The sequence below is a fragment of the Rhinopithecus bieti genome, unplaced genomic scaffold (assembly GCF_001698545.2).
Source record: "Rhinopithecus bieti isolate Rb0 unplaced genomic scaffold, ASM169854v2 scaffold_21412, whole genome shotgun sequence".
NCBI lineage: Eukaryota > Metazoa > Chordata > Mammalia > Primates > Cercopithecidae > Rhinopithecus > Rhinopithecus bieti.
In genome coordinates, this window is record NW_016811643.1 from 1,679,327 (window position 1) to 1,694,347 (window position 15,021).

The following is a 15,021-nucleotide window of genomic DNA, read 5'->3' on the forward strand; positions in this document are numbered from 1 at the left end:
CCCGCGCCTGAGCCCCAGCCCACTGCCCGTCGCACTGGGCTCCGGGCCGGGACCCGGGCCAGGGCCACAGCCGCTCAAGGGCGCACTGTGGGCCGGTGTGGCGGGCGGTGGGGGCGGCGGGCCCGGCGCAGGCGCGGCCGAACTGCTTAAGGCTTGGCAGCCGGCCGAGTCCGGCCCCGGGCCCTTCTCCGGGGTTCTGTCCTCCTTTCACCGGAAGCCCGGCCCCGCCCTGAAGACCAATCTGTTCTAGCTGCCAGCCTCTGGAGGCTCCGAGCCTGCACCCAGAGACGTCCCTGCCCCTCCAGGACCTGATAGTCCCTCCCATCCTGGCCACCCACCTGGAAGCCCCCATCCGTCTCCACTCCCTACTGTCTCACCCCTGGGTGTGTCCTCCCTAACTTTGGAGACCAAGTCAGGGCCACTGTTGTCCTCACCCACCCTCTACCAGCAGAGCGGAATTCTTTTCACCGGGACCCCCTCCAGGAGAACCCCGGAGCCCCTTCTAGCTTGGCCTTCTTTGGATGCGGTGCCACATGAGGCCTGTCCCTAACACAGTGCCCTCAAAGTGAAGGTCCTCAAGGAGGAGCGGCACAGCCCCCTTCCCTGGCTCTGCAGTGGCTGGGTCACCCCTTACGTTGGTGACCAGGAAAGTCTGCTGCCCCACCCCTGGGGCCCACCCGCCTTAACCCCACCCATACAGAGGCTGGTGGTTGCTGGGATAATCAGTGGCCACTGCCAAGGCGTCCCTCACGTGTCTCCTCTTCCTTAGCCCGTCTGGCACAGAGGGTGGACCTGCTGGAGGAGTGGAGGGGCTGCCCAGGGAATGGGACAGAGGTATTCCCTTTCCCTAATTGTTTTGGTTGTCCTTTTTCTTTGAAAAACTTGTAATTTATTGAAGTTTTACTCAATCCAAATAAAACTTAATTTATTGAAGACATCACGCCGCAACCCTTCCGACTGCCCAGGAGACTGCCTGCAAGACCTTGTCCCGGGCTGAGACCTGCGAGGAACCTCCCTCCCCAAGCCCGCCGCCATGCATCCGCAGCGCAGGGCAGCACGGACCAGGAGACAGAACTAAGCAAACTGGCACTTTATGGCTGAGATCCTGCCCCACCCCAACCAACCCCAATATTATTAAGGTGCCCTCCCTCCCCAACCCACACAGAACAGTTTAAATAATCCCCAGCCCGGTCCTCGGGCTCTTCCTTCATTTCCGGACGGACACCCGCCCCACCCCAGCGGGGTGGAGAGGTCTTAGCGAAGCGCCTCCCCTGTGGTTCAGGCCCGGTGGAAGGCCGCAGAAACACTGGTGAAAGTGGGGGCCCAGACGTACCCAAATGGACCCCCACAGGTACCCCTGGGGCTGGGAAGCGGAGTCCAGTAAAAGGACAGCACCAGAGTAACCAGGGTCCTCGGTAACCATGGCAACTGACCTTCCGACCTGAGCCTAAAAGGCGAGGGGCAGGATGCCCTAATTAGGACATTGCAAATGATTGGGCAGCGGGGAATGCTGATCCCCAATAAATAGGCAGAGACATACTCCCCTGACCCTCATAACTTTTCAACCCTGGGGCCATAGCTGGGCCTTGGTAGCAGGGAGGGGCGCTGAGTTCACAGCTTCGTGGTGCCACTATCACTTGCTGAGCTGCAGGGTGTCCAGAAGGAGGCGCTTGTGAGCCGGGTCCTGCACCCCAGCCTCCTCCAAGTCCTCCTCGGTGATGTCACTGTGGAGTAAAACAGGCTGCGAAGTGAGATGGGCTAAGGGGTCCTGAGGGCCCCAGCTCCGCCCCCGGGGCCAGCCCCTCCCCAACCTGAGAAACTCCAGGTCGTCCCAGCCATTATGCACCAGGCCCTCCTCATAGCGCTCCAAGCCGATAGCCCGCAGCCAGGCGCCCATGCCTGCCTCGCCTAGCCCGCTGGCCCGCCCGCCCTGCGGGCACGGAGCCTAAGAAAACGGCATGTCAGGGGGAGCTCGGTGTCCCCCATAGAAACACCTGCAGACAGTCACATTCTCCTGCATGCTCTGGGGAAAAGGAAGGGAAAGGCTGGGCTGATTCATGTGTCTCCCAACTTCCCAGTGCTCGGTTCAGGGTAGCGGGGACACCATGAGCGCTGAATGGTGGAGTGAAAGGGTACCAGTCTGTGGGCAAGCACACTCCTCAGGGACAAAGACAGCCACCCTGCTCCACACACCTCCTCTGCCAGGTCTTCCTGGATGCTCTCCCGGATGCGGGGTGGAGGGAAGCTGAGGGGCCGGCCATAGTCCGAGGACAGTCCCCGGGGTGGCTGCAGCTCCAGGTGGCCTGGGAGGAGTGCTGAGCGCGCGGGCCCAGCAGGGGCGTAGTCCACCTCGCTCAGCGTCTTGGCCATCTGCAGCACCGAGCAGGACCGGTCATCCCCACTGGCCACTTCCCCCAGGAAAGTGCTGGCTGGTGAGGGGCCTGGGGGCAGTGGGGCCTTGGATGGGCCTTGGGAGGCGGCGGGCCACGGGCCTCACCCCCTCCACGGCCCCAGACCACTGGCCCTGGTAAAGGATCCAGGCTAGGTGACAGGAAGATGGCTGAGTCCGGCAGTGGTGGAGGTGGAAAGTCTGGAGGGGGCAACGTGCCTCCAGACTCTTCATCTGAAGAACTCCCCTCTCCCACATGAGGCGGCAGGTGGCGCCCAAGCTGTGGAGCAGGCACTGTAATGGCCACTTTGTTCTTCGTGGCAGGTGGGACAGGGGCCCTGGCAGGCGAGGGTGGCTCCAGGGGCAGCAGCTGGTGTGGGACCCCTTCAAGGACGTAGTAGGCAGGGTTATTGAAGCTGTTCTTGGGTGGGGGGGCGGCCACCCCTTCTGGTTCAGGAGCTCCCTCTGGCTTCAACCTGGGTGTAGAAGCAGAACGACTCCAGGATCCAGGAACCCAGGTCTAAGGCAGTGGGAGCAGTGGAGGGAGAACTAGATAGGAGTCAGAAAGGCCCCTGGTCCTAGACTTTCTCATGACCTTGAGCACATCAGCTGCCCTTAGTTTCTTCATCTCTAAAGGTCAGGGGGAGGATAACCCTTTGAATGGATAACCCTTGCCTCACTTGCTAAGATTCTTAGATCTTTCATATCTTTATAGCTGTGAAACCTAAGCTAAATGGGTCAGAATAGAGGTGCCAGAAGACAAGTCAAGTAAAGCCTCCAATGAGAGGCCAGGTTTGGAAAGCCTCTCGAGGCACCCACAGTCAATCCACCGCAGAATCTTTCTCAGAGATTCAGGTGGGTCTAATTCAAACCTGGGGATAAAACCCAGGTGACTGACAACAGCTGAAGATGAGTGAAAAAGCATCAAACTGTACCTAGGAATTTATGTAAGTTTAAGCAACCATTGGATATAATTAGAAAGCAAGCCTCACTTTCCCAAAGTGTGACACAGAGCGCTAATTCCCCAGGACGTTAATAGTTACTACGTGGAAAATAAATTTCCTGGCCCATTAAGTTTGAGAAACTATATTAAACAGAGCTGAAAAGAGGTTTCCTTCCTGTCCACATGCTCAGAGCTTTTGGTAATACTAATGTGCACTGGGAATGTCTAAGAAAAGAATCTAGAAAAAAGCATTTCCCAAACTCATTTGACCACAAACCCATTTCAAGTGGGGCCTCTTGCAGGACAGAGTTCCAAAGAAGGTACCCTGGGAAATCCCAGGCCGAGCCGTGTGCCTCCTCTAAACAGAAGGCTCAAGCTAGGTCTGTTTACATGGAGGGAGCTGTCTTAAAAACAATTTCAAATTCCATTTTTAAAGGCGGAGTTGAGAGGAAAGGCTGACTGCTCCTTTTGACTCAGAGCCACACCTAAGGGTGGCCTGGCTGGCCAGAGTGGCCACCCACAGTCATAAGGCTGTGGCACCTTCAACCACAGGGTAGCAGGGCACCTAAGCAGCTGATGATCCCCAGTCCAGCCCTGAGACCCTGCAGGGGATAGTGATGGATAGAGGTGGGCAGGGGAAGCAGGGGCAGTGACAGGTTCCTCCTCTCACCTGGGGGTCAAGGGCTCCTCCCGGGGAGCTGCTCGGGGTGGAGCTGGGGGCCTCCCAGTTGGTGGAGGTTTCTCTGGTTCTTCGAATAACCTGGAGAGCGGGCAGGAGGCCTCTGTGAAGGCTGGCTTGCGGCTCCCTGACCTGCCAGGGATGCACAGGAGAGAGGGGATGAAGTGGGGTTGACCAGATGCCCCCAGGTACCCTTTCATATGACATTCAACACAGCCCTAGCTCACCTGGGCTCCTGGATCCCTCGGGACACAGGGGGGGCTTTGCTCTTTGCTCCTGCCTCATCCTTATCAATGCTGATCCATTCTGAGGGGGCAGGAAGGGAGACTCAGAGGAGACCTGGGCTCCTGGATCCCACAAACACCCACGGGGCCTTCCAGCCCTTTCCCAGCTATGCCTTGGGGCAGACAATTCCCAGCTGTGGCTGCAGAACCTCCAGGTATCCCAGAGATTCCAACATGCCCCCGACACCCCAGTCCTGCCCTCCTAGATCTGTTCACACCACCGTATCTCATGTCCCATTGAAGTCCCCACCGTAGAGCCGCTCACGGGTGCCCAGGCGCTCCGTGGGCACCCGCACCTTCATGGAGCCTCTGATATTGCCTGTCTCCTCGCCACGGTGGGACAGGAAGGTCAGGAACTGTTGGGCCGTGCTGCCAATCATGGACTTGAGTGCAACCACACACTCCCCTGAGGGGCAGATGGGACAAACCAGCAAATTACCAAGCCAATCTAGGCCCTGCCTGGCTTCCTGTTCCCCTCAGCACCCCTCACTCCTCACCATAGGATTCATAGCCATCCATGGACTTGACTGTGAGCAGGAGGTGCTGGTCCTGCAGGTACTCGATATCAGCCAGAATTGGTTTGAGCTGGGAAGCAGGGAGGCCCAGTGAGGAACAAAGCCCTGCCACTTCCTCCTGCCCCTCCCACATGCTGTCCCTGACACTACTCACTCTCCACCCTCAGGTCATCTGTGCTCACTCACACTCAACTTTTCAGAGAAGAGCCAAATCCTTAATGCAGAAGACACAGCCCTATATAGGCCTTTTACAGCACTTAGCATCACTGTAACTAATTAATTTTCTCAGTAGCTAACACAGGACCTGACATTTAGCAAAAGCTCAAGAAGCATCTCCTGAATGAATGAACAAACTGCAACAAGGTTCCACACTCCCAGAATAAAGCAAAGGCCTTTATCCTCACTCATGCCCATACACATACACACACACACACACACACACACACACACACACACACACACAAACACACACGCTCTGCTGGCCCCACACTCCCTCCCAGGCAGGCTCCTCAATAAACTCTTCTGCACCCCTCTCTGTGCCCTCACCCATAAGCAGGGGCCCTGCCCACAGCCTCACCGTGGGCAGCTGGCGTGAAGACCACTGCACTTTGAGGAAGTTGATGTTGTCACTGCTTTGGGCATCATTCTCAAAGCTCTTCTTGTATTCTGGATGGGGCGGGAGACACCCAACTGAGTACCACCTCTCAGCTTCCCTTCCCACTAAGTAGGGGGCTGACTGCACCCTCTGGCCTCCCATCCTCCTTGGCCCACACCCAGCCCCTGACCCGCCTCTGACCCTCCAGGCAGGTAGAGTAGAACTCGATGAAGAACTTGGTGCGGCTGGCTGTCTTCACAATGGCCTCGATGCTCTCAAACTCAATGTAGGCCTGGTCTGAAGTCTTCGAGAGCCCTGAGGGGAAAGGGAGAAGAGCAAACAGGAGGGCTGAGAGGATCATAGGAGGAATGGGACAGAGAAGCAGGGCCCTGGGACATGAAATCAGGGGTCCAGAGCAAGGAGGCAGGGCCACCAACAGGGAAACTCCAGAGCCCAGACCCTGGACCAGAGCAAAGAGACAACCCAAGAATAAAATGCCCATTGAAGAGGATGCTGGGGACCAGAATGCCTGCGGGATTGCCACACGTCCAGGCATACTCAGGGACACACACGTGGGCCTAGACAGACACAGGCACATAGATACGTGTACACTCACGTATGTACACACACAAGCATGGGCACATAATTCTTGTGATGGCCCCAGCGCACAGACACCCTGACACATCACACCTTGAGAAGCACTCCTGCACTCACTGGTACACACAGCCACACACACACTTACATAGTCAAACCTATGTACATCCCAAGGCCACCACGTGTGCCCACTCAGATTATGCCACATCCACAAGCACATCTGGAACAGTCACCTTTCTTGGAGATGAACTGGGAAGTAACTCCAACCTCAAATGTCCCAAACACAGGGGAGTGGTCACTGGTGACGATGTCATCTGTGCAACCTGGGGAGAGGCGATAGGAATGGGGACTCAGGGAGAATATTCCCACCCTCTGCACCCACCTCCCAAAGTTAGGGCAGAGTCCAGATGGTGACCACCCCAGATCTCCCATCACTCTGTCCGGGAGGCTCTGACCATAAGAATTGCAGATGATGTGAGTTTCAGGGTAGGATTTCCACAGAATCCGGTCACACCATGAGGGCACATTGGTCCGGACCTGGGGCAGGGGATGGCAGCATGGTTAGAGCTGACAGCTAGGGGGCTGCTTGGCATGGACCCCACTCCAGAGCTGATGAGTCCCCACACTTCTATTACAAGGGGCCCCAGCACCCACCTCCCTTCTCGGATCCTCACAATACCCAGGATCACCCAAAGGCCTCAGAGGGGCCACAGAGGCTGGAGTGGAAGCTGCAGAGACCCATACCCTTGACCCAAATTCTTGATTCATCGCAGGCCTGGGGTCCCCCAAGGCCCATGCCATTTTCTTGGCTCACCCCAGTTGGCTTCTGTTTGTGCCACGCATATGTGTCCCGGGAACCCCGCTCATAGCGGTAGGTGGGTGGGAAGGATATCTCCTCCTCACCTGAGGAAAGCAGGGGACAGGTGGGGTTCAGGGCCCTGACACCCAGGGATACTGCAAGCCTCCTAGCCCTCAGATCACCACCTGCCAGGCCCACACTCACTGAATCGAAGGAAGACCTTGTGCTTCTCCCGCTCCAGGTTGAGCTGGTCCACCCTGAGGAGGGGCTCAAACTCCTTCCTGCTGATGTAGTTCAGGATCTCCTGGGGTGGAGGATGCAAAAGCTGGAAACTTTCCTCCTGAGCCAGAGCCAGGGGTGATAGCCCATGTGACCCTTAGTCTCCCTACAGCCATGGCAGGGCCCTGCTCACACCTGGATATCCATGTCCAGGCGGTAGTTGAGATCCCCAAACCAGAAGAGGTGTGTGAAACGCAGAGAGATGTCAAAGGCACTGAGCTGCCGGTCGCCCAGCGAGAGCAGCCGCAGGATGTCCAAGTAGTTCTGGTTCCTCCTAGGGTGAGGGGTGTGGGGTGGGGAGGGGTAGATCCCCAGGGTCAGGGCCAGGAGTCAGGGATAGGCGTAAAGGGAAGAAGTCTCAGGAGTCAGGGATGGGATAAAGATCCAGACCCCTGGGGACAAGTTCAGGGTCAGGAACCGAATGGTCTTGAATTGGGGTAAGAGAGCAGGGGACAGGCCTGCGGGAGGGTCATGGGCTGGGATATGGGAGCGGGAACAGGCCTCAGGTGAACAGGATGGGTGTAAAGAGACCATGGGAAAGGTGCCCCCTCACCGAGCCGTCTTCTCATTTCCCGAGGTAAGGTGACAATTCACAAAGCCAAATGAGGTGCCATTGAACATGAAGGAGACTCCCACAGCCCCCTTGTTTCCTTTTAGGACAAGCAAGAGAGGAAGGCCCGGGTCACCCTCAGAGGGCTCCCAACTCTCCCTTCTGCCTCTCAAAGCTGTAGTGAGAGGATCCTCCCACTGAGCCACCAGATGCTGTGACATGGGCAGGCCCCTGCACACACCCACACGTTCCCTGGGGGGGGTCCTCATTGGGCACACATGGTCTGTGTGGATGGCCTGAGTCTGTCCGTAGGTGTGAGCAGAGCCCCTGGAGATCACAGGGGACCCCAAAGGTGAAACTGAAAGGCCCTGCAAATTCTGAGCAGAATCTCTCCTGGGAGAGCACCAGACTAAAAATCAGGAGACCTGGGCACAATGCCTGGCTCCACCACTTACTTGCTGTGTGACCTTGGGCAGGTCACTCAACCACTCTGGGTTTGAGTTTTATCATCTGTGAAAAGGGTGCTGGGAGAGATTTGGAATATGAATATGCTTTTCAAAGTTCAAAGTACCCTATATATGGGAAAACTAAGATCACCAAAAAGGGGGAATACTAGGCTTGAGAGGAAGCAGAAGCCATGGACAGAGGGATGCTGCCACCCTTGGGCACCTGCCAGCCCCGCTTACCCAGGGTATTGGCGATGCCAGTCTTCACACTGGACGTACTGACGTGGCTGATACGATTCTCATGCTCTGGTTTGACCAGCACTGCCACCTTGATATTCCACAGTGATTGCATGGCAATCTGGGTAGAGAGTGCATGGTCACCACTGCCCTGCTGCACCCACTGCCTGCATTTCCCCCTGCACTGTAAATAGACTTTTGTGTCCATCACAGGATAGGAAGGCTTGCCACCCCTCTTCCTGAGGGACTGGAGATAAATGGTTCCTCTCGTGGCATGAAGGACTCAGGTCAGATCTCCCAAAGGATATGCTCAGGGACCAGAGAAAAAGCCAGTGAAGCTGTGCTCCCGGGGTTGCCCATGAAGTCAAGTAGGATAGTTTGGAGGTGGTGTGTGAGGACAGGGGCCTGGACAAGATGACCCCCCCTCACCGGGCGGTAATCCAGATCCGTAAGCTCCTTGAGGCCCCCGCGCAGTAGGTCCAGCCACTCGCGGTCACCCACTGAGTTCTCCTGGGTCCCAAAGACATAGATGTCATGGGGTATGGTCACTGTGACCTCGTCCAGGGTCTTCCCCAGACCCTTCGATGTGAACCAGGATGTCACGTTTTTTGGAGGTGGTACACTTCCTGGAAGTGAAGGGGGTGAGGTGGGTCTGGAGGGGTTAGGCACCTGCTCTGGAGCCATCCCTCTCTCCCGCCCCAGCCCCAGCCCGGGCCTGACCCATGTTCCAGGTGCCTATGAAGATGGAGATCATGTCGGGCTCATCCTGCTTGGAGTGTTTGTTCTTCATGAGCTGCAGCAGCTGGCAGAAGGCCTCCCGCTTCTGGGGGGACAGCAGCCACTCAGGGGTAGGTAGGCATCCAGAAAGCCCCCCTTCCACAGGTATACCCTGCCAGTTGGCTCATGTCCATGAGGAGAGGGTCTGTCTGGTTCTCCACTGTATACCCACTGCTCATGCATGTAACAGTGCTGGTAAATGTTATCCACCCTCAGGTCACCTGTTCTCAACACCCTCTACGCTGTCAGACCCACCCTTGCCAGGAGGGATGGCATGCCTACATCATGTGTTCCCTCTCTTCCCATCCAATGGGAAGCACCCATGTGGGGGACTCCCACAGTCCCCAGTGGCCTGGCCCAGCCTGCTGCTCACCCGGGCGCTGACAAAGATGAAGTCCTTGCGCTGAGTCCGGTCCTTCTCCTTCTCAAACACAACACCCAGCTTGTTCTGGACACGCTGGGACTTAATGAGCTGGCGGACTAGGGCATGGAAGACGGGTCACACAGGCCTGTGCCCCTGGGCCAGGGGCTCCACCCTGCCCACCCCTCCCAGGTCTGGCCCTGGCTCACTGCGGTCGTGCGTGAAGGTGGTCCAGTCCTCCTGGGAGTCCCGCTGTCTCCGCAGCAGCACCAGCCGACCACCCTCCACATCGACGCTCAGTGTGAACTTCTGCGACTTCCCAATCTTGGTCAGGTCACCCAGGGTCACATCTAGCTTCACCTGTAGGCCAGGTGGGGAGGCTGCTGACAAGACCTTGGAGCAGGCAGCACCTTGGTCACCTCCAACCACCCTTTGCCCTGTGAGGCCCCACTGCCATGTACCTCAAAGGCCTGCACGGGGATGGTCTTGGCCTTACGTGTGGATGGCTGCGGAGCCGGGGGTGCTGTGGAGCTCATGTCCTGTAGGGCTTTTAGGGCCTGGAGGGAACAGGGCAGGGTGGGGTCAGGGGATACACTGAAGGCTGGGGCAGGGAGGGGCACAATTGACGTTGGGGCCAATGTTAAGTTGCGGACTCAGGGTTGAGATCAGAGCTAGGCCAATGACAGTGGCCAGTGAATTGGGGGTCAAGGGTCAGAGGTCATGCTACCTTCTTCTGGATGCCTGACAGGAAGTCCTTTAGCACTGACAGCTTCAGCACCAGGCTCTCTAGTTCCTGCTCCCCTGTCTGTGGCAGGTTCTGGGGGGAGGAAGAACCAGGCTTGTACATGAGTCACCTACACAGAGCCTCCCACCCAGCTCCAGAACACGAACCCACCTCCCAGAGGTCTCCCTACAATCCTACCTGCTGCTGCAAAAGGCGGGTCACCATGGGTGAGCTCTGCTGGTCAAACACTTTGGACAGGATCTCCAGGCCTGACAGGACTTTGTCCACCTCACTAGAGGAGACATCAGATCAAAAGAACCCCCACCCCAACCTAAGTATAGGGAAGGGGGCACTGTGGGTAGCCTCCACCTCACCACAAGGATAAAGGGTACTGGTGAGGAAAGTCAAGAGGCAATGGCTAGTTCACTGTTCAGGGTCAGAGATCAGGGCACCCGTACAGCCAGGAAGCAGGTGAGGACAGGTCAGAGGTAAGGGTGTAATACATGGGGTTGGATGTCCCAGATACCTGTGCAGCCTCCGGCATGAGGTGGCGAGGGTGCGAGTGAGGTGGGGCAGGTGGCTGGCTCCACCCCGCACAGCCTCCAGGTCCAGCCCGTAGCTGCCTTTCAGGTACTCGTGCGAGACGGTGCTCAGTCCATTGGGAGCACTTTGGGGAGGGGTTAAGAAGTCAGTGGAGGTCCTGCTGACCTGTCCTGCACCTCTGCCCCATCCCTAGAGGAGATAGTACCTGTGGCAACCAGGATTGATCGGGGTATCTGCCTCTGGGCTGAGGTGGGGTAGGGGTTCCTGGTGGGGTCTTAGAAGGCCTCCCCACCCTTGGTAGGGAAATAGTTCTCAGAGGAGAAAAGGTCTCCTGTTCAGTGAATGGGATGGGGGGTCTCACCTCTCAGCAGCTGGAGTTGTGGGAGTCTCAGGGACTGGCAGGGGACTGCTGGGCCCAGCGGTGGCAGAAATGCTGGTGGAGCCAGAGCGCGGGGGTAGCGGGGGCTTCTCATCCTCCCCATCTGTAGGCAGGGGTCAGTGGGCAGCCGTTTGGGCCTCCCACACTCAGTGGAGTAGGAGGCACGATGCAGCTGTAAAGTGACTTCCATGGAAAGAAGGATAAAGGGCCCCGGCATCATGGCCAAGGAAAACGGGGTTACAGGAGAGGTGGGGTTGAGAAGGGGGGATGGGAAGAGGCAGGCAGAGCCAAGGGACAGGGGCAGGGAGGGAACCTGCACACTGGGAAGTACCTGAGGCATCCCGGTCATCTGGCGGGTCTGGCTCTCGCTCCCCCTCTACAGGAAGAAGCAGGGCGCACACAAGGCCCTGGTTGGGCTGGGCGTACAGGCTGATGAGCTCGCCCAGGGTCTGGAAGCGGCGCACAGGCACACCCTGCGAGGTCTGTGGGCCAGCAAGAGGGGGAGGAAGGGTCAGCCAGCAGGTCCCCAAGCCCTAGGCTGGATCAAGGTCAGGGGTCAGGGACCCAAGCTCCTACCTGTACAGCCAAGAAATCTTCTCCATCAGGCAGAATGCGATACGTGTGCACATGCTTCTGATACCTGATGCCAAGGCAGGGCCAGAATCTGTCACCCCCAGGCTGGGGTCTAAGACCCAAAGCACCCCTTCCTCCTGCCAGCAGGCTCAGCACGCCGACCCCCTCAGCTTGGTTTCCCTAAAACCACCTCACAGGGTTAATGATGGGGTCGGTCCACTTCCACCCTCCTGGTGTTGCCTATTGGGCAGGAATGACCAGAATATCCCCCTCTTCCCACCAGACCTACACAGACTCCACACTCACCACAGGGCAGGGCCCGGAAAGCAATAGGGAGATCTTTTGTGGCCTCCACAGCTGTCTAAACAGCCCCTGTGGGCTGTGGTACCAGTCTGGGACCCCCGCCAAACTAAGAATCTTCAGAAGCCTGGTTAGCCTCTGTTTGAACACACAGGCAACATGCTAACACGTGTGTGTGCCTCCCGTGTTTACGCTGCTGTCTGGCTCTGCTGGAGTCGGGTATGTCTAGGGCACTTTTGCCGAGGAGTGTGGGGACATCACTCTAGGCTTTCCCACCAAAGACGGCCCCCACGGGAAACCCGGGCCTCTAGAAGCCCCAAGCCAAGGAGAGGCAAGAAGGGTGCTGACAGACAGGAGCCCAGCTGAGCAGGTGACAGCTAAGCCAGGTGCACAATCAGTGGGGGATGGAAGATCCTCTGCCTCCGCACCTCAGGGTATGCTTCCCCAAGGAGTCACCCTAGGTGTTTGGCAGGAGGGAGGTGAGGACCCCCATACCGTGGCCCCCTCAGGGGCTCTCCTGGCTGCTTATGCTGGGTGACTGTCACTGGGTGTTCCTTTGTAGACTATTATAAACACTATCTGTGTTTATTACAATAGCATGCCATTAACTGAATCCTATCTGTGACACGCTGGGTACCCAGTGTCCTATAAATCTTACTTAATTCTCATATTTCCAAACAGATATTATTATCCCCATTCTCCAGCTGAGGAAATAGGCTCAAAGAGGAAAAGTCATTTGCCTAAGGTCACAGAGTAAGTAAAAGGTGGAGTTGGGGTTTTAAACCATGGCAAAAGCCAGGGTCAGTATCCTAGCCTCCTGGTCAGATTGCCCGTGCCTGCTGGGGCAGGGACGTGTCTTGCATGTTATCCATGAACACCTGGAATGTATACAGGTAAGCAAGTATGTGTGTATTTGGCAAATCTAAGATATTGCCCATGTCTGATCGTCCACATCTGATCCTTATCCCCAGGCTCTTAAGATGCAGGGAGGAGCCAGAGTCAGCTGGCAAACGTGAAGCCCCCACTCACAGACAGACCCCTCACCCCATTCACAGCCTCCCCTGGCAATGGGGCCAGGATTCTCCCCCTCCTGGGACAATAATGTTCCTCACCCAGACACAGGCCTCAGCTGTCCCCCTCCCACTCAACAGCTGACCCAGCACCTGCCTCCCTCCCCAGCCTAATTAGGGGGTATGCCTCAGAGGGGGCTGGGAGGCAGGACTCGGGGATATTCATCTGCCTAGTCTGTCCCTCCTTAGTCTCCTCCTACTGGGCCTCAGACTTGAGGCCTAAGCTGAGACTTACAGGGCCCCTTCCTTGTTGGGTCAATTGACTAGGCTAGAGTTTTTCAACCTCCATACCACTGACATTTTGGATTGCACAGTTCTTTGTTGTGGGGGACTCTCTTGTGCACTGTAGAATGTTTAGCAGTATCCCTGGCTTCTACCCACTAGATGTCAATAGCACCATCCCAGTTGTGACAATTAAAAATGTCTCCCCAGCTGGGTGAGGTGGCTCACACCTGTAATCCTAGCACTTTGAGAGGCCGGGGCAGGTAGATCACTTGAGGTCAGGAGTTCAAGACCAGCCTGGCCAATATGGTGAAACCCTATCTCTACTAAAAATACAAAAATTAGCCGGGCTTGGTGGCAAGCGCCTGTAATCCCAGCTACTCGCAAGGCAGAGGCAGAAGAATCACTTGGTGGAGGTTGCAGTGAGCCGAGATCGCACTACTGCACTCCAGCCTGGGCAACAGAGCGAGACTGTCTCAAAAACAAACAAAAAAGTCTCCCGTGGTCTAGGCTAATGTGCCCCCCCACGAAAGATGTCAGGAGAACAAAGGGGTAAGCCGGGCAGATGGCATGGGGCAGTGGGCGCAGGCGTTGCTGAGCCCTGCTCGGGCCATGGCCAGGACAGCCAGACAGGAGTTTGGGAGGGGGTTCACAAGGCCAAGAAACATCTAAATAAAGATCTAAATAACTGATCTAAATAAAGCAGCCCCCACAGATTCCCACTCACTGGGCCCACAGAAGCCAACTCAATGTCAGACTGCAGGGCAGGAGGTACAAAGCAGGTAGAAGACTGCAAAACCAAGAGTGCTAACTCACTCCAGCACCACTACCACACTCGGCTGACAGGCACAGCCACAGGACCTGGCCCACTCAGAGAAGGACGAAGTATGGCTCTGCTCTCAGCACTCATAGCTCAGGGCTAGGGCAGCCAGGTAACCAGGGCTCAAGCCCAGAGCCAGGGCTCACTCACTCATTGGTTCAGAAATAATGGCAAGGTCCCATACAGCCTCAGCCTCTGCTTCCCCAAGCCTTCCTCTCTACACCACCCACCACCGCCCCCACCAGCCATACACGGCCAGTCAGAACCCCAAAGCACAGAAAGGGGCCCTAAGGAAGCTGCCAGGCATCCCCACACACCCCGTCAGTCCCTCTGCCCCGACTCCCTCTCCTGCTCACCACTCAGTCCCTATGCAAATGGGACTGCACACAACGTGGAATGCACATCCTCCCCCCTGCTCACTTCTACCTGGAGGATGCCTGAAGGGGTCTGCCGGGGAATGCCCGAATTTTTCGTCCATCACAGTCACACTGGGCCGCAGAACCCCATATCCTCTGCCCTCAAGGCTGCTGAAAGTGCCCCCAGACACACAGCAGGAAGTGCCCCTGCGTCCCTCCTCAGACCCAGGAGAAAGCCAAAGCTCCCACTCTAGGGGGTGGAGGCGGATCTGGCGTCCCACCGCCCCAGGCACCCTGACCCGGGCCCTCTCCACACCCCGCCGTGCCCGCGCTCCCAGTCCACGCCAGCCCGCCAGGAGCCCCCGCCCCACTCACAGGACGCAGAGTGCGAAGGCCCCCGCCACGCTCTCGCTGTCTCGGACCAGGAAGCTGCCATCGCGGCCCGCCCGGGCCAGCAGCTCCTCCGCGGCCGCGCGGCTCAGGTCGCGGTGGTACCAGGAGGGGGCCTGGCTGCCCAGCACGCCCCCCTGGCCTGGCGCCCCGCAGGCCGAGGCCATGGCCCGCGCAGGGCTCAGCACCGCCCGCG

At 57.5% G+C, this 15,021-nt stretch overlaps 2 protein-coding genes across 2 annotated transcripts in view; one reads left to right on the plus strand and one right to left on the minus strand.

The window, feature by feature from the left end:
- The window catches only part of PHOX2A (paired like homeobox 2A), a 7,203-nt gene extending 6,367 nt beyond the window's left edge, over positions 1-836 (plus strand). The window contains exon 4 of the mRNA XM_017894323.1: positions 80-836. Within this exon, the coding sequence (XP_017749812.1) occupies positions 80-250 (171 nt within the window). The 3' untranslated portion in view covers positions 251-836. The remainder of the gene's footprint in view (positions 1-79) is intronic.
- A 62-nt stretch (positions 837-898) lies between these two features.
- Positions 899-15,015, minus strand: INPPL1 (inositol polyphosphate phosphatase like 1). The gene is given in 29 exon segments (XM_017894471.1): positions 899-1,724; positions 1,812-1,945; positions 2,194-2,456; positions 2,459-2,865; positions 4,003-4,143; positions 4,239-4,317; positions 4,546-4,701; positions 4,793-4,880; positions 5,388-5,476; positions 5,607-5,720; positions 6,233-6,322; positions 6,455-6,536; positions 6,814-6,902; positions 7,003-7,102; positions 7,213-7,351; positions 7,631-7,727; positions 8,314-8,431; positions 8,740-8,936; positions 9,031-9,133; positions 9,461-9,567; positions 9,658-9,808; positions 9,910-10,005; positions 10,176-10,265; positions 10,371-10,464; positions 10,699-10,839; positions 11,077-11,197; positions 11,426-11,576; positions 11,671-11,734; positions 14,811-15,015. Coding segments are annotated over 29 exon segments (3,774 nt in total). The 5' UTR covers positions 14,993-15,015; the 3' UTR covers positions 899-1,633.
- Positions 15,016-15,021: the final 6 nt, after the last annotated feature.